The sequence below is a fragment of the Parasteatoda tepidariorum genome, chromosome 10 (assembly GCF_043381705.1).
Source record: "Parasteatoda tepidariorum isolate YZ-2023 chromosome 10, CAS_Ptep_4.0, whole genome shotgun sequence".
In the NCBI taxonomy this organism is placed as follows: Eukaryota; Metazoa; Arthropoda; class Arachnida; order Araneae; family Theridiidae; genus Parasteatoda; species Parasteatoda tepidariorum.
In genome coordinates, this window is record NC_092213.1 from 77,448,889 (window position 1) to 77,468,030 (window position 19,142).

The 19,142-nt window shown below is 31.8% G+C and overlaps 1 protein-coding gene across 1 annotated transcript; it reads right to left on the reverse strand.

The window, feature by feature from the left end:
- Positions 1 to 1,606: 1,606 nt before the first annotated feature.
- Positions 1,607 to 12,582, reverse strand: LOC107441784 (uncharacterized). Its single transcript, XM_043054354.2, has 4 exons — positions 12,224 to 12,582; positions 8,699 to 8,777; positions 4,625 to 4,764; positions 1,607 to 2,714 (listed from the first exon to the last, which is right to left on the reverse strand). Exons 3-4 carry the CDS (start codon positions 4,746 to 4,748, stop codon positions 2,425 to 2,427), a joined length of 414 nt encoding a protein of 137 aa, XP_042910288.1. The 5' UTR covers positions 4,749 to 4,764; positions 8,699 to 8,777; positions 12,224 to 12,582; the 3' UTR covers positions 1,607 to 2,424.
- Positions 12,583 to 19,142: the final 6,560 nt, after the last annotated feature.

Genomic DNA, 19,142 nt, shown 5'->3' on the forward strand with positions numbered 1-19,142 from the left:
TTTCTTTATTTATAAAATAAATTCCTTAAATGCTACAAACTTCAAAAGGAATTATGTATTTTATAACTTTTATACGTTTTTTAAAAGTGACAAATGGTTACCAATTTTATTCAAACTCACTTCAAGAAAGCTAAAGTTATTGAAAAATGGAAACCTAAACTAAAAGTGGTAAAACGTGGTGATAAGTATACTTACCACGGCCTTCAAAAGAGTTAAAGTTTCATTTTTAAAATAAGTATATTTTTAATTGAATCTTTTTTATTTTTTATTGCTTTACATATATGTATTAGAAAATAATTTCCATCTAATTTGATTGCATCACATTTACTCTTCATTTATGAATTTAAACATAGCCACGTGCACCATATCTTATTTTACCTTATTTAATTTATTATATTTTTACTTCATTTGGTAAAATTTTTCTGCTAAAACTCGCCAATTACTATTACAACAAAGCGATATTTCCAATAAAGAGACTTTCGACGAATCAGCATCCAGCTCAAACCTTTTCTCACTCGCCAAAATCTCAGATCAGATCGTTTCGCAAACTCTTCGCTCATTCATCCTCTGTAATTCTCACAATTTTTCATAATCATCTTAATTTAGTTTTTGGCTACTGAAACAAAAATAAAACTTAACCTTACAATACCTTAAAAACAGACAAATGAGCAGTATTAATACCCGTCCAATACTACTGACCGTAAACGTCAAATTTTTGACAACAAAAAAATCAAAAATTTTATAGGTTATTAAAAACTTAATAAATTTTAAAAGCTATGAATGCAGTTTTTCTTATTCTAATAAAGTTTTTAAAGTATTGAGTACTTGAATTATCAAAAATTTATCTCTCCGTCATTATAAGCTTGTTAAGAACAAACATATAATGAAGCGAAACATATAAGGAACGAGAAAAAAAATTATCTTAAAAGGAAAAGGCTGTAAAAGGGTGCTGCAGGTGTTAAAAACTCTTACGCCGGCTCAGGATAGTTGTAAACGAGAAGGCTAAGATGTAACAAGTGAGAATAAGCGTTGGAGATGCTGAATTAGTAGTTTATGACACATCAGCCTAATAATGATTTAAAACAAAGTTGTATTTTTCTAAATTATATATTTTTGAGGCTAATTAGAAAATTCAGTTCTTTTGCAAAGTGCCTTCCTCCCTTTGCAATGCGATTAGATCGCATCAGCGCAATAATGATCTGAAACGAAGTTGTATTTTTCTAAATTATATAGGTTGTAGGCTAATTAGAAAATCCAGCTCTTTGCAAACTGCCTACGTCCTTTTGCAATGCAATTATTAAGCTCACTGCATGTGCCGATCGAATAAGGTCGGCAGTTTCTGAAGAGCTGGCTTTTTTTCAATAAGTACCCTTCTCTCCATTATAAAGATCTTACTCCAAATATGGCGCCAAACATTACTCCAATTCGATTATTTCAATTAGATTTTACCCCCAAGACTACGGAAAGGAAGAAAAATCTAATATTAATAAATTCTTTAAAGTTAAAAAACATTTTATGAGTTAGCATTTACTAGATAATGTAATGCTTTTAATTATATTTTGCATTCATAATTGTTTCTCTACATTAATAATTTAAAGACTACACGTTTATGAAATTAGTTTATTTGAACCAGTTCATTTTTACATATTGAAACATTGGTTTTCATTTTATGGGTATCCATATCTATATGAAAAGAAATAACAAACGCAAAATTAGCAGTAAAAACGAGAATTAAAGTGTTTTTTTTAACTCAATTGATTACAATACTAAAAATTCTCTTTGAATGAGATAATATTTACCGTGTAACTTAGCTCATGTAAGTCATAATTCCATACCCTACAACCGCTACGAAGTTTTCGTAGTTAGTATGACAGGTATAGAAAAAGTTGTGATTTCTGGTTTTATAAATTTTATTTTAAAGAATTTCGAATACTTCGACGCATAAATAATTTAAACCACATGTATGACAAGACCGAGTAATCGGTACTATTTAGCACAAATTTGCAATCTTCTGAAACTTCTCCAATTTTTTCGACACAAACTTTCTAACTTCAAAAAGGATAGGAAACGTCTATCATGTCTATGTCAACTGCATATATCATGCATGCAAACTTTGAAGAAAAGAAAAATGTTTGTTCTACGGGGTAAAGAACTGCTAATTTAAAACTGATGTTTCATTAAAATTTAGCTAACACTTAAAAACACTTTCATAGAGCTAGCGAGCCCACCATACGTATGTTTAAATTATTTTAACGTTATGATAATCATAATAATTTTAAATCTCATACATTTAAACACAAATAAAGAGTCGATATCTACATTTTACATCCACATTAAATATAAAAATAAAGTTGTCCAGAAAATCTGGAAAGGTTAACAGGTATGATAGATGCTTTTTTTTTATTTAGTCCGAAATTTTATAATTCACATGTATTTAGTCTCTCTGTTTACAATATAACCAGGAGGTAAGGTGAGCTCATTTTCACTATTGAGTGCCCCCGTCGATGTTGTGGCAGGACTTGTGGTGACTTTGACCTGCTGAGAAGGCTTGTAGGCGGGATTCAGAGGCATGATTGGTGTGGTCAAACGGTCTTTCAGGATCATTGGTGACAAAGCTCGAGCTAGGATGGCAGAAGGGGGATCCTGACGTGTGGGGGGACGACTGTAGAACATAACGTTCACGTTTGGTTGAATGATTCCTGCTGTATCACGGGCTGAAATACAAGAAGGAAACGTTAGATTACGTCATAAGTGCATTAGAAAAACCATAAACAAAACGTTACCGGGTCTAATTCAAAATGAAATGCCACGGTCCCGATTGAAAATAGTATTTATTAATTTCAAAAGTACAACGTTTCAAAAAATTTCTAAATGGGCAATCCCATCACCTCCTACATCAGAAAGCCTCCACACGGTTTCTTATAAATAGTCAGCGCAGACAATTTAAAAAATGAACCAGTTGTGCGCATGAACCCAAATTCTACTTTAAAAGTAATTGAGAGAAATTTATTATATATATATATNACCAATCATATGCAGAAATCAAACAAATTTTTAGACTTTTATATTTTCCACCACTTCCTTCTTTCTTTTAGGTTTTCTATTAAATGGCTCTTTCGTGAACTGGTTTACCTTCATAGTGGTCTGATCGGACTACCTTTAAAAAACCGTGAGGAGGCTTTGAGTTATAGGAGACGTTGGCTATCTCCCGTGTCGATACATTGTTTTCAGCTAGTTTTCAGGCATCGGAGGATTCTTGGATTTCAGGCATCGAAGAATTTTTAATTGGCATTTTCTGGAATATCCTTTATATGTTTGGTTCAAGCCATTTTTGAACATTATCAGTTTTGATGTTTCTTCACAGAAATTGTCAAGCGTGGAAGCATAATATCTGTGCGTCCTTGTTAGAACTCAAAAAGGGTTGGGATTTCTCTGAGTTGGGAATCATTCTCTGAGTTTAGTGAACACTTCCATGTAGTTTCTGCTGTGCAATCTCGTAGTGATGTAAAAACAACGCCCATGAGCATAACCTTGATATTTGATTTATTCATTCTAGCTCACGTGGAGTGAGGAGGCGTCGTGGTGTGCTACTCGGGACTTAGCTTCTTTGCTTCAAGATCGTAATGAAATATCCAAATCTGTAGAAACATTGTTTAGAAAAATGAGGGAAATTTTGACACAAGTTCCTGGCACATTCCTACTAGGTGCGAGTTTTGACGTCCAGAAATACTTTAGACACTAGCTTTGAACATATTTTTCTCATTTTCTTATTGCTTGTAGAAACTTTGCAACTAGTTCTTTCAATAAAACTACTACTATAAACTAAACATTATAACTAAGTATTCAAACTACTGTCTAAATTCAACAATTAAGTCACACGCTTCACATTTTCGTTGGTGGTGTTCTTTGATGGCTTTTTAGAGTGAGCTTCATCATTGGCTTTTTCACTGACTTCAAAATATGCCTTATACCGCCGAAAGACTTGATTTTGATAAACCTAGAGCTCGTCTTTATGAAAGAAAAATTTCCACTGTGCAGTTGGCGAATTTTTCAGGAATAATTCATATAGCATGGGATTGCCTAAGACATGTGCGCGAATGTTTAGAAACTTCATGTAAAACAAAATTGCTCGCGCATCCTCAAATCGCGATTGCGTACAATCACATATGCCAATCGCATGCAATGAGTGCAAGCAAAACTTGATCATAATCACTTATTTTGTCGAGTACCGACTTGAATGTGAAATGAAAAATAAGTAATACATAATTTCCTATTATAACTCACCGGATCATTGGAGATGACTTAATAAACATGTCCCGCTATGGACTGATCATTAAGACACGGTTCCCAATAGAATATCGAAGTCAAGCAACACTGGCTGCTGCCAGTGTGCGGGTGGGTGACCACTCGGATCAGTCTGTGTAGGGACCTAGGGTGTGCGGTATTGGTCCTCGTTAAACTGTTCTAAAGTAAAGTGCTCGTCATCTCACTAAACATAGATGAAACTTAACAGTATTGAATAAATGTTATATACTTATAATAGTTACTTCGGAAAAATTAGCATATTTAGCTTTATTTCATGTGAGAAGAGAGCTTTCAAAAAAGCATTCAAAACCAGACTTACTAGTGAGTATGGCGGGTGAAAGTGTGAGCCAGATTCTTCCCAGAGTCTTTCCTGAATCACTCTTCCTGTTTTTGACGCATCGAATAAGGCAGAGAGTCAGGAGGGGTACAAAAGCAACACACATAAGCAAAAGGACGAACCTAATCATGTAACAGAAAGAAACAATACAATTTCAACACAAATTCAGTAACCAAAGAACATTTCAACTGTGACCCATAAGAGAATCATAAATGGTGATAAAGAGAATGATTAAGAGAACGATAAAAAAAAAATTATAAAGAAAACGACAAAGAAAATGATAAGGCGAACGATAAAATGAATGATAAGTTGAATGATAAAGATAATGAAAAATAAAACGATAAAAAGAATGATAAAGAGAACGATAAAGAGAATGATAAAAAGAATGATTAACAGAACGATAAAAAAATGATGAAGAGAATGATGAAAAAAATAATAAGGAGAACGATAAAGAAAACTATAAAGAGAATGACAAAGAGAACGTCTGAAATGAAGGCCATAGATTGTTATTAAAGTGATATTTTATCTAAGATTCTGCAGTTAATATTAAATTAATGATTATAATTATAAATATTATTAATAATAAATTATTAATAACAAATTAATTAATAACTATAAACATTAAATTACTTCATTAAACCGATTGTATTCAAATTTTTAATCCGGAATTAATTTTTGGCTGAGAGAGTCTCTTGAAAGTTAAAAACTTGATTATAGTTATACCAATAAAAGTAATTCAGCTTATCCTGTAAAAATGCCTCTATAGTCTTTAGTTTGACATCTTCTCAATGCAAAGGTTTTATTACATTAGTAGCACCCTCTAATAATTGACACTTGTGCGCACCTCTAATAATTGTGAAATAAACCGGACAGATTTTCTATAAAGCGTTATCCTTGACTAAAGAACCTGCTCATTTGTATTTTTAACCTTTTTAATAAATTTAAATTATTTATAAATAATGGTAAGCAAATTTATTTTAATAAAATATAAATACATTACTTTTGCATTTTTTTTTCAAAATTTTTTAGGGAGTTGTAATTGTTATTTACTTTTCTGCTTCGTACATGCACTCTTCTTTTGTACAGTACGCCAAATTAAAAACGTTACACCGTTGTAACTTTGGTCTAGTAATCAGATTTTAACGATCAGCAATCAAGTTTTTAAGTTGAAAAACTGGTTGTAAAATCATTTCATATTTAGCTAGCTTTTGGGAGGAGTAAAATAAGTTCTCATTATTTTTAATTATAAGTTATTCATCACTATATTTTTTTTTGTGGGTAAAAGCAAAATATCATATGTACATGTTACATCTGTTTTCTTTTTTTAAAAACTTATAGTCTTAAATATTTTAATCTTCTTAAATACAATTTTTATTGAAGTTATTTTCCGGCCAATCTTTACTATTTAAAAACAAAGTTGCGAATAAGCTACAAAAAAGTACCAAAAATTTAAAAAAAATGTGGTAGAAAATTTAGAGATGGATGCCTAAATCGCTTGTAATTTTACCACTTTAATTGTAATAAATCTATCTTAACGGTGCTTGTTGTAACCCTTTTAAATATATGTTCTAAGGAAGTTTGGCGAAAAGTATAACACTCTAAAAATAACATTAAAAGTGCGAAAATCTGAGCCGTTGCAAGGCTTAAACTATGTAAAGTGCCGTGGACTACAAAAAACTGATACTAAATAAAATACAATTATGAACTGGAGTATCAGTTCTTTATTGCAAAGAATCTCATTTAATATCAATTTTGTTTGTAAAAGTAAAATGCCACTAATGTTGTCTGTAAAACATTGATGATTCTGTTTATGATTCTTGCTTAAGGAATAACTTCTCATCTTCTGATTCGTGTGATCTGCTTAATCACCATATATGTAATTTGTCCATATATGTAAATAATGTCCATATATGCAATAATCACCATATATGTAAATAAATTTTGATCTGAAGATCGGAATTTTAAGTTCTACGATTGTTGTAAATTAAATGGTGGCAACTTAACCTTGAAACTCACAGAAGAATGTCGGGCATGCGCAAATAGGATATGGGAGTGATGAGGTGGCGCTGTTGTCGATGTGTAGAGTGCAAAAAACAGTCGATCTGCTTAGAAGGATAGTTGATGTGTGGCGTTAAAGTAAGGAGTTTCGTTTCCATCCCTCTAAAGCATGTTTTCAAAAGGCGATCAGTGGTCGTGGCTTAAAATCGAGGTTGCCCGTGGCAAAAATGCAACAGAATGCTATCGAGGATTAGTGGAAGCCTTTGGAGCAAATGCTTTACCATATAGGACAGTAGCACGATGGATTCAAGCATCTCGTCTTTTTTCGTCATTAAGCCTTTTCACAACATGCTTTAGAGCGATGGAAACGAAACTCCTCACTTTAACGCCACGCAACAACTACCCTTCTAAGCAAATCGACTGTTTTTTGCACTCTACACATCGACAACANAGTACACTTCCCAAAAAGGCTAACTGAGGAATTTGAACTTTAATTATTTTTTTCCAGAAGGGGAGATGGTGTGGCGACCGCCACCTATCGTTAAATACTTACACTGCGCTGAAACCGTTTACCAGTTGTCGCGTGCAATCATTATCTAGCCACGCGCTTGCTTTTTATAAAGAAAAACAATTATCGTTCTTTTTCTTGCCATTTTTTACAGATCTGTTATATTTAATAATAAAACTTGTTAAGTTTGTTTGTTATGTGAATTCGTGTTTATTGATAAGTTAATTCACCTTCTGATCCATACTTACTACTTACTACACGAATTTACAAATCTATCTTAACGGTGCTTGTTGTAACCCTTTTAAATATATGTTCTAAGGAAGTTTGGCGAAAAGTATAACACTCTAAAAATAACATAAGATGTGCGAAAATCTGAGTCGTTATAAGGTTTAAACTATGTAAAGTGCCGTGGACTACGAAAAACTGATAGTAAATAAGATACAATAACGAACTGGAGTATCATTTCTTTATTACAAAGAATCTCATTTAATATCAATTTTGTTTGTAAAAGTAAAATGTCACTAACGTTGTCTATAAAACATTGATGATTCTGTTTATGAATCTTACTGAAGGAATAACTTCACATCTTCTGATTCGTGTGTTCTGCTTAATCACCATATGCTTCGAAAATTTCACCTATCTTGTTCGTGTAATAGGGATGAAAACTTCCTCCTTTTATGACAAATAAAGGTATGTGTCTCAATAAAAAATACGTTTTTAAGTAAAATGGAAATTATTTCACCATAGTTGATTCAGATACATAAAGTGCGCTAAAAATAACTGATTACACCAAATAATTTTTGATCTAAAGATCGGAATTTCGCGGTCTATGACTGAATCTTAATGGTTCGAGAAGGTGACCTTAAATATGCTAATTAGTTGAGGTCACCCTCTCAAACGTTTAAGTCCTAGAACGTGAAGATCGGATTATTAGATCAACAGTTATTTAGGGTAGCCCTTTTTTTTCTTTTTGCACACTGTACAGAATGAATATCCTATCAATAGTTCAAAAAAATGAGCAGTGGTGGCTCACGGTATAGAGCGCTCACTTTCCAACGTGGTGACCCAGGTTCGATTCTTGCACCGACCACAATGCTGACTTAAAATATCCACAGTGGTAGATGGATCATGGGTTAGAGTCCCCTTGCCGTCGATCTAACCGTGGGAGGTTTTCGTGGGTTTCCTCATCATGTAATGCAAATGCGGGTTGGTTGCATCAAAAACCTCCACGAAGGTAAATTTCTCCCGATACTTGATCCAAGAGTTCCCTTGTCTTCTGGATTGAATTCAAAATTACATGGCTACGGAGTTAAGCATTAGCAGTCGTAAAACCAAAGAATTGAGTCGGCTGTTCAACAACGGTTATAAAATAAAATAAAATAGTTCAAAATCTAATACTATTTTTTTCATCTTATGATGATACAGTATGCATAAATATGATTTCCATGTGTTTGTAAGCGATGGTAAGAAACTAAATATAGATTTAGGAATCACTTTGTATTCAAAAAATAGATTTAAATTATATAGTATTGCGTAGAATCAAAACATACCAGAACCACCAAGCAGTGAAAACGTAAGCCAGGGCCCTTCAGCTTTTAGTGTGTAATATCCTAGCCAATCAGGAGTCATCTAAAAAGAAAAACAGAGGAATCAGGATTCATAACAAAACGACTTTTTATTTAAAAATAACAATAAGTGTTTCAAAAATATCATTAATTTTTCACAGGTGTTAGTCCGATATTTTTCCATACCCTCCAACTTATGAAGATTTTGAAAATAATTCTTTCTAGTGGTAGCGAACCAAAGTAGAAATTTTTAAAGCAAATGGATCTCTCATAAAACTTTTATCAGAACTTAAGAATCTAGCCATATGGCCTGCACTTTTATAAGTAATAGTGGACAAGTTACGCTAAAATTAAATTTTTTAAAATATTAAGACATTAATTTTGCTACCGTCTGAAAAGAAGATTTCTGAAACTACGGAAATTCCGTAGCAGTTGGAGGGTATGTTTTTCATATTTTAGATTCCGTCATTGAAAACTGCTAAAAGAAAATTACAAAAGTTAGTATACACATTCATTGTATTCTTAGAGAGAATAAGGTATTAACTTCCTAAAATTTTTCAGTGAAATTTTTGTTTTTCAAAATTAGTTTAATTTTATATCTTGCAATGAAAACTTTCAGAAATATTTTGTTTGTTTATTTATTTTTCAAAGTTTGTGCTGTCTGAGTTTTCTGACATTGATTCCTAACCTAACAATGACTACCTATACCAGGAATGTCATAGGAGACTAAAATTGTAAAAAATGATGACTAATGAACTAGTCATATTTAATATCTACTACGAGAGATTAAAATTCGAAACTTTGTCGAGCACATTTTTTTTTTCAATTTAATCTGTAAAATAACTTGATAGAATGTTTTGATTTTAAATATGAATAATTTGCAATGTAATTATGGTGACAATTACGATTGAATAATTATATTAATAAAAAGGAATTGAATTTTTACCACTTTTTATATTTTTTGTCACCTGTAGTAAACAAGGTTATCTTGTTTCAGCAAAATTAATTTCTAAAATTAAGAGTTTCTGCAGCCATATCCCGTTATTGCTTCGCATCCCCCTTAAAAGGCGATATTTTCTTAAGAAAATATGTCATATTGTTTTTAAAATATATATTTATCATAACTTTGTGCAATTTTTTGTCAATATGTTCATCGGAACGAAATGAAAGATTAAGTGGATTGAAAAAAAAAAAAACAATCAACTATACTTGTAAATATAGTTAACTTAGAAATAGAATGTGTTGCACTATAAGAGGCACTTTTACTTATTAAAAATATCTAACGTAACCTTATGTATATCATGTAACAGTTCAAATTGGAAACGATTTTCATCTTCTCTAGTCTTTTATTTTTTTAAAAAAATGTTGGTATAAATGATAAGATTGATTTGGCAACATCTAATCTTTTGCACTTTTTTTCTATTTTTCTAATTTCATCTAATAACATTTAATCTCAGCATTTTTTTCTAATACTTATGACAAGATTTTGTACAGCAAAGCAAAATATAATGCAAAGAAGAAAAAGGGAGAAGAAATTCGAGAAAAAAAACTTTATGAACAAACAAATATTGCACTTTCAGCGTACCAAATTTTAACTCCGTAGTTTGGATTCCTGTGACCTGTAGATCAGCCCGTATGGTATTTTTTATGTCAAGTTTAATTATTAATAATTCACGAACTAATTAACGAAGGCTCAATTTAGTTAAAACATCGGACATCCTGTTCATTTTTCTACACACATTTGTAATTTGAGTTTCAAAATCTTGTAATTTTTACGAAGCAAAACAATATGTAATGTAAAGTTGAACACTCAAAACAGCGATGGCGGCGGCCTCTATGATTTTATAATGTAGACATGTCGAGAGAAATATTTTATTTTATAACTAGCATTGAATAACCGACTCAATTTTTAGGTTTACGACAACTAATGTTCAACGGAGCAGCCTTGTAATTTTTAACCCAATCCAGAAGACAAGGGAGCTCCTGGTTAGAGTATTGTTAGAAATGATGATGGAACTAACCCGCATTTGCGTCACATGGTGAGGAAGACCACGCAAACCTGACATGGTTAGCCTAACGGCAAGGGGATTCTAACTCATGATCCGTCTACCACTGAGGATATTTCACGTCAGCACAGTGATTGGTGCAAACTGGATGTGGATTTCGTATCGAACAGTCACCGCTGAGATTCGAACCCGGTTCAGATCATTGGGAGGCGAGCACTCTATCCCCTGAGCCTGAGAGATATAATATAGTGAACACGATATTTGGTTTCGATATTTGGTGGTGGCTCTCAAATCTAAGTTAAGTAAGAGACGTAGACGAAAAAAAATTAATACTTCAACAAATTCGATGTGTGGTACGTGGCTATATTAAATTAACTTACATTAATTAACATTCTCACCTATGTGGAGAAACTTAGCTCAAATTTAACAAGTCATTTAGCTTGCAAACAATTGGCTGGAGTTAACGTCATAGGTCATATATGTGGGTATCTGTGATCTTTTTCTTCTTAAAGTACAATTACCCAATTGAAACTTTATTTCCTACTTTATAACAATTAGGAGATATTATGTTATAAATGAATATGCTTATAACATATTTTAATAATTATTTTCTTTGTCTTCCCTTATAGGTATGTATGTCTTTTTTAAACGAACGCATAATGAGTTTTGAACAAAGTGTGTAAGATTAGTAAAGTCATTTGGTGATAGTAAATTTAATTTTATACTAGCGGAAATTTCCTTTTAAGCAACCACTATATTGTTCAAAGATTTATTAGCCCTCAGTTCTCATGTTGATACACTTTCTTTTCAATATAGTTTACAGTCATGTTAATAATTGTATTGAAAGTTTGTTTAACATTAGTTACTACTATTAGATTTTTCTAAGACGGAACCCAGATTAAGCTTTCTGTGAAAAAACATTAACTTTTAGCTGAATAAGCTTTCTGTGGATTAGTTACTAACACATTATTTATTAGGGTATTTATTTACTAAATTAGATTATTTTTTTAAAATGTTTAATTTAAACACCATTTTTTTTTCTAGGGTGTGTTTAAAATTTTAACTATTTCTGGTAAAATTGAAAATTTAGGTAAAACTAATGTATTTACAAACTTTTTAATTCCAAACATTGATGGCATTTGAAATTTTTTAAGGGTTTTAATTTGGTAGAAATGTATAGAATGAACTTTCAGAATTTTATTTATGCCTCTCAGCTGAAATTTAATATTATTTCACAAACTACTAAAATATAAACCATATTCGATTAAATTAATTAAATAATTTTTCTGCTAAATATGTGATAATTCTTCGAATGCAGTCACATGTCAAAGAAACAACCTGTCTATTCGATAATTTTAATACAGTTCAGTTATTAAATTGTAAGATATACAATTTTTGGCATAATTTTAAAGTATTTAATTTTACATGTCATGTACAACTTTTCAAAATGTACCACGTATGGATTAAAAAAAGAAGAATTAAAAAGCACAAGTCGAAAACTTACCCGAATATTGTTTTTGCACGCTATCCCTTCTGCATGAGGGCCATCTTTTCCAGCAACAGTCTATAGATAGAAAATTAGCACACTTACATAGCATTCACACACTGAAAATTAGCACACTTTCATTGCATTCACACATAACCCATTTCTATTCACACAACAAATAGCACTGTCATCTTTAGTGCAACAGTTGTTAATAACAAAAAAAGTCACTAGCTTATAAAGTTACGACAACAGAAAGACACGTTTAAGGTTTGAAACTATCTAAAGTGTTGCTACGTGATATTTAATAAGGTATTAATATTTTCAAACCTCCTTTATTTACGAACGTAAAGAAGAAAAAAAAAAGCAACATTAATGCCAATGAGAAAAATAATATTTATCAAGTCAAAAAGAAATTTTTAATGTTTTTCCTTCACAGCCATAGTAACATTGATTATGTAAGCAACAGGAATCGATAAACGATGAAAAGGAAACTTCCCAAAACTGTAAATGAAGCGATGCATATTTTATTAAAGTCTTTTGAAAGACCTGAATTACAGGAGAAAATGAAAATGTGTTTGGATTGATTGATTGATTAATTAATTGATCCGCAAGAAAGTACTTTAAGATGAATTTTGATCGAAAAATAATGGCTCATATTGATTTTAAGATTTGTCTTTAAGCCATTTTGACTGAGTTAAAGATATTTATTACACATATTTTTATTATATATTTAGCGTGCTTGTATGGCAAAAGATGCATTATTTATTCCAAATTGACTATATGTCACGGAGAGAAGATATTTAAGATCCCATTTATTTATTTTTTCATAGTTTATGGTGCTTTACTTGACGCTGTTCAGTTGAAAGCAAAAGGCTCATTATTTATTAAGTGATACGTATAAACAGTTACGTAATTCCGGTAACAAATACTTGTATAGATATATCATTTTATCAATAGGAAGCTTTTGCACTTCTATGTTAGCTTCCGTACGCTGCCGTACGTACGATTCAAGCAACTGCGCATGCTCGCTTTAATTTTAGATGCAACGTAACTTTACGTTATGTTGGCGCTAATAAAGCTACAAGCACACTGTTTTTAGCTGTTAAATGTTGTTTTCTGCTGAAGCCCGCCTTTGAACTAAAAACATGGAAATGAAATGCGAAATTTGAAGAAATATATTGATTAAATTTAGAAATGAATCACGTGATATTACAACAATTGATTCACTCACTAAAAAATAATTTTATTGGTTTTTGATTAATATTATGGTTATCTAATTGCACTAGTTTCATAAGAAACTAATTATATTTTAGTTATTTTAAAATTAGACGCCCGGTGACTGAGTGGTAGTGCTTCGCGCTCCCGTGCCACAGGTCCTGGGTTTGATCCTCGAGTCGGGCAAGGTTGACTAATTTTCATCCCTTCAGTGGGTCGATAAATGAGTACCAAGCATGCTTGGTACACATTTATCTTGGCACACTGGGGATTTCGCTTTCGGCTGACCACCTAACATCTGGTTCTGCACCCCAGAGCCCAAAGGTCAAGAAAACTGAGATGGGCACAGTAGGCCTTGGCGAGGCTGTCACGCCTCTGAGTTTAGTTTATTTTAAAATTATAAATTATATTTATTTTAACTATACAATTTAGTTAAATGAAATTAAATAATCAATAAAAGTTTAATAATATTTTTTAAATATTTATTACTATTAATAATAATAATAACCTGCATTCCTTATCTGTGAATTTATCAAAATCTATAGCCTGCCAAATTTTTCTGCTCGCAAAAACTACAGTTTTATGTAGAACAAAGCATCTTGAACCGTATGCCACAGCATTAACACGTTGAATGCCACGCTAATTTTACATGGCTTGCCCGTCTGGCTAAATGTTAAATAACGACAAGCTAAATTTGCAAATATTAGACAGATTTTGTTAGTTTTTTAAAAGGTTTAGCATGACATATCTTTACTTTACTTTATTTAAAAACAGCTGGGCACCTGGGCCGCGCAGCGGCCCCTATCCCATTCATCATGAAACTACAAAAATGAGTTAAAAACATTTTGAATATAAGCAGTCGTTGTGGTAGCTTTACAATAATATTACCATGATTAGAGAAAATACAAACTTGAACAGAGATATTTAAAGTAATTGCCATGAAAAAATGTACAGAAAATATGACCTTGATTAGAAAACATTACAACTTGAACAGCGATATTTACATTAATTGCCATAAATATGTACAGAAAATTGAATATGAGCATGAATAAATGATGATTATATATATACAAAAGTCGTGATTCATAGGCGTGAAGGTTTTACATAAATTTTGTCAAGCCTTAGTGGCGCCATCTAGTATGATCAACTTTAATTTGAAAGGGCAGTATGCAGTATTTATTTTAATAATCTGTATGGAAAATTAGAGTTCTGAATAATAATAAGAGTTCAAATAGAAGTTCAAATCAAGTCAAAAAAGATGTTACTGTGCAAGAGTGGCTTCCCCCATAATCCTCTGAAGCAGTTGAAGCACTTCTTGATTTTTTAAAAGTTCTTGCAATTCTTTAATTATTGTAACCAGCCTTTGAGCAAGTCCTGTTATTGTTGGTGGTATGGCACGTGTTCCCCTCCTGCGGGGACGGGCTCTGCACCCCGTGTAGTTGGCTGTATGAGAGTCTCCGCAGTTACTGCACTTAGGTGGTGTATTTTCATCTTTTTGGCACTCGTATGATCGGTGTTTGGCGGCGCACTTAACACATCTTGATGGTGAATTACATGATCTTTGACTGTGTCCAAATTCTTGGCAGTTGTAACACTGGATTGGATTTTGCCCGCCTCGGAACCTTTCAATACTGACCGGGATACTTCGTATATTGGTGATAGAGAAAATTTGTCGATTACCATCTGTTTCTGTGAGAATTGTGAGAAAAAGTGGGAGGAGCCTTGCATGACATATCTGATAAAAGTGGTGAATTATATAAGAATTATATTCTTTAGAAAAGTGGTGGATGTACTAAATTAAATTTATTAAACCAAGAATCGCAATTAATAAACTACCACTTGAAAATATTTATTCGCTGTCCGGAGCAAGTTGGCATCTCCGTGTACATAAATAAAACAATTTTTTTGTGTTCTATATTACATTAATTTCCTCAAACCATTTTAGTAACGATAATAATATTAAAAAAATATAAAAATTTAATCGAATTATGTGTTTTTAATAATCTTGGCTTCGCTGGTCACCGGAGACCCCCGTCGAGCTACGAACAAACTCAGTGCCGGTCACCGGTGATCCCCATGGCATTCAACGTGTAAAAGAAATAGTCGTCGTCCATTGTAAATGTTTGTTTTAATTTAGTGGTCGTAGTTGAAATGATAATTTCCTTACATTAGCGTTTTCAACTTACGGATTTTTTCAAAATCTCATATTTTCACTTACGTAAGTTTGATATTTTTTCACGGGACGCATGCGTGTTTCACCAGAACTGACGCATGTACACTAGAAGGACTGAAGCTGGTATAGGGGATTTATCCCCTACAAAGCGTACAACAGTATGGTGATGATCAATTGGATTGTGATGATACGACTGTTGATCCTTTTGGTGGGCTTTCATGAGGTTAAGGGCTCGGACGGCTTCGCTAATGCACTCCTGACGTTCGATCTTATCTGATATGCCCATAGTATTTTTAGAAGTGTTGGTAAGTCAAATCTGGCACGATGCCACCTTCCGTGGTCTGGATTGGACCTCCGAGAACGGACAACATGGAACGCAAGTGAGTACTAAACGGGGTACGAACGGGCTGGACGGGGTACTAAAATAAAACAAAATAAACTGAAATTAAACTTTGTTGCAAATATTAGTATTTGTACGAGTATATCTTTTAATATGCTTATAAGTGAACGTAACCCATAGTTTTCACAACCACGCGTATGAAAGTCAAGATTTACACATTCTTATGCTTTATTCAGCGCTTCGCGCTGTTATGCCACATGTCCTTGGTTCAATCCTCGGGCTGCGGCAAGGTCGACTCAGCCTTTCATCCCTTCATTGGGTCAATAAAATGAGTACCAAGCATGCTTGGGAACTAAACACTGGGGGTTCCGCGTTGGGTTGACCACCCAATCGGAACATCTGCTCTTGCAGCCCGGAGCCCAAGGTCAAGAAAACTGAAATGAGCACAGTAGGCTTTGGCCCTCTATGGGCTGTCACGCCACTGAGTTTAGTTTAGTTATGCTTTATTCACCACAAAGTAAGAGTAAAATGGGCGGGGATTGTTTTTTTACCTATTTATTTACTTCCGAACAAGAACAGAAAGGTTTAAATTGCTTTCTATCTGTTATCAGAATGTAATATCGACGATGAACTACAAGTTAAACGCTATTTGAAAAGCAAACATCTACGCACACATTTTAAAATCTATTTATTTCAAAAACTTTCACGTCAGGGGAACGCAAAAACTTTAATATCTAAAAAAAAATATTGCAATTGGTTTTTCACTTGAATCGGCTTAAATCATAGTTTGCAATCTTAAGACGTGACTATGTTTAACTAAAACTCAATCAGACAATAAATAATACAATATTATGTACAAGCTCTCTATTTTTTCATTCATATGATGTAACAAATTTTTAATTCTTTTGTACAAAAGAATCAAGGGTCAATGACGGAAGATTTGTTTTACAGAATGGTTCAGCCAACCAATCTTCTCAAGTCAATCCACTCCATCAATCAGAAGTCGTTATTATAAATAAGCAAAAACAATTGAATTTAGACAATTGAATTAAACAATTGAATTCCTGATTACTTTAGTACTAGGAATTGACTACTCTATTAAGCTCTAAGCGAATAATAATTCCGTTTTAATGAATTTATTTTAATCCGTACTATACATTTGAGTTATTTCTACAGCTATTATCCTTAATATTTATTATAAGGCCATTAAGCATAATAATTTGTTGAATAAAATCACAACTATAAAAACATGGAAATAATAATAACAATAAAAAAAGATTTATACAAATTAAAATTGACATAATTTCATTCAAGGGCAAACAAGAAGTAATAATAAATTATACTATTATTATTGTTGATGTTGTTATTATTATTATTATATTAGATGATTTTGGAATAACCCACATAAAATTAAAGATCTTTTTCTTTTTTTTAAAAAAAATAGGCAATCACTTCCTTTTTAACTGTCACTACTATCTGAATGTTTGTTAATGACAAACAAGAAAAGTGTCTCTATGACATTAAAAACTCTACACTGACTAACAATAAACAAAAAGATTAGCATTAAAAGTTCATTATGCCGCTTGTCGTAAGATATTTTGTTCTTCGTGTCACTCATATCAGTGCAATGAAAAAAAGCGAATAATTTAATGCGATATTAGGAGAAGTATGCATCACTATGCAACCAATAGAGATTCACCCCTTTTTAACATTATTGTTTTTCATCAAATATTCAAGAGCAGCGATCCATGCTTCCCCAAGGACGACTTTTTACTCGAAATAAAATTTTTCAACTTTATTAACCTCTTAATTTTCCCCGTTTTACTGTTTTATTGAATTTTTCTTCAGCAAATTGTTTTAAAGGCGTCCTTTTACTGCGGCAAACATAATTCAAGGAAACAATTTAGCACAAAATGTGGCGATAATTTTTCTCCAAAGTTATCGTGTATTTTCTAAATTTTAATTTCATGTCCATTTTAAAGATTGAGTTGATCAGTTTTAAGACGGATATTTTACAAATATTTTTGATCATTTATAATTTTTAAAAATATTTTGTTTCCTCGAACTTGTTCTAGCAGCTTTTGATTTTTTTTCTGTAATATGGCTTCACAGGAATAGGAATGCCTGAAATTCAAAGCAAAGCTGGAGTTTCAAACTATGTATACTACTAGTCTGACATAAGGAATTGTCTTTTTCTTCAACGGACAAATCACTTGAAATGCATATTAAACATATTGAAAACTCATCAATTGGCCAATATTTTTCAACTTAGATTAAAATTATAGAAAATCAATGAATAACTCTCACTTTTTGTATATTTTCCATCCCTCAACCAGGACCAGGAACTGTTATTCATCATTGAAGTTTCTTTAATTTACAAAATCAATTATTGATACATTTTTGAATAGGAATGAAAAAAAATTTTCATTCCTATTCAAAATTTCAGAAAAAGAGAGTTTTCAAACTACTTTATTTGGATTTTATATTTTAGTACAAATATAATTATCCGACAATCTAACAGATTTTTTAGTAATTATTAGACTGTTTTTTTGGAATTAAAAAATACCAAAATATATTTTTGTTTGTAATTAGAGCATCAAAAAAAAATATATAAAAGGGTACTGGCAATCCATCTACGTCAAAGGTTTAAAAAGCAATTTCAGCTTCCGATCAAGAAAATTTCTTTTTTAGTTTGTCACGAAGAGACGTTTGAAAAATAAATTTTTCACATTGATTTTCCATTAATCATTGTTCTGAATTAAACTGCACGTGATCCAGTTTTTGTTTTCAAATGTTTAATGGATAATATCAGTAATACTTGCAGCTCTATTTAATTCTTTTAAAGAGTTTTTTGAGCATTTTTCAGTATTTATTTTTTATTTGTTATGTCAAATAAACCCCAAGATCAACGTAAGATACAAGAAAAATTTATAAAAAAAATGTAATTTCAAACCGACTTAACTAACTAGCAGACACAAAACTAAAAAGACGAAAATAACGAAATTAAATTAAAGTATCCATACAGCATTTTTCAGATAGGCTAAAAAAATAATTTTATTTTTGTCTACCTAAAATAAAAAACGAAAAACACATTCCTTTTGCAATGACCTTTTGAGGGAATATCTCTCAACCATTTTTTTTTAAATTAATGCGTTTATTGGTTTAACAATAAAATAAAATTAAACGTAGATCATATATTTATTTTAGTT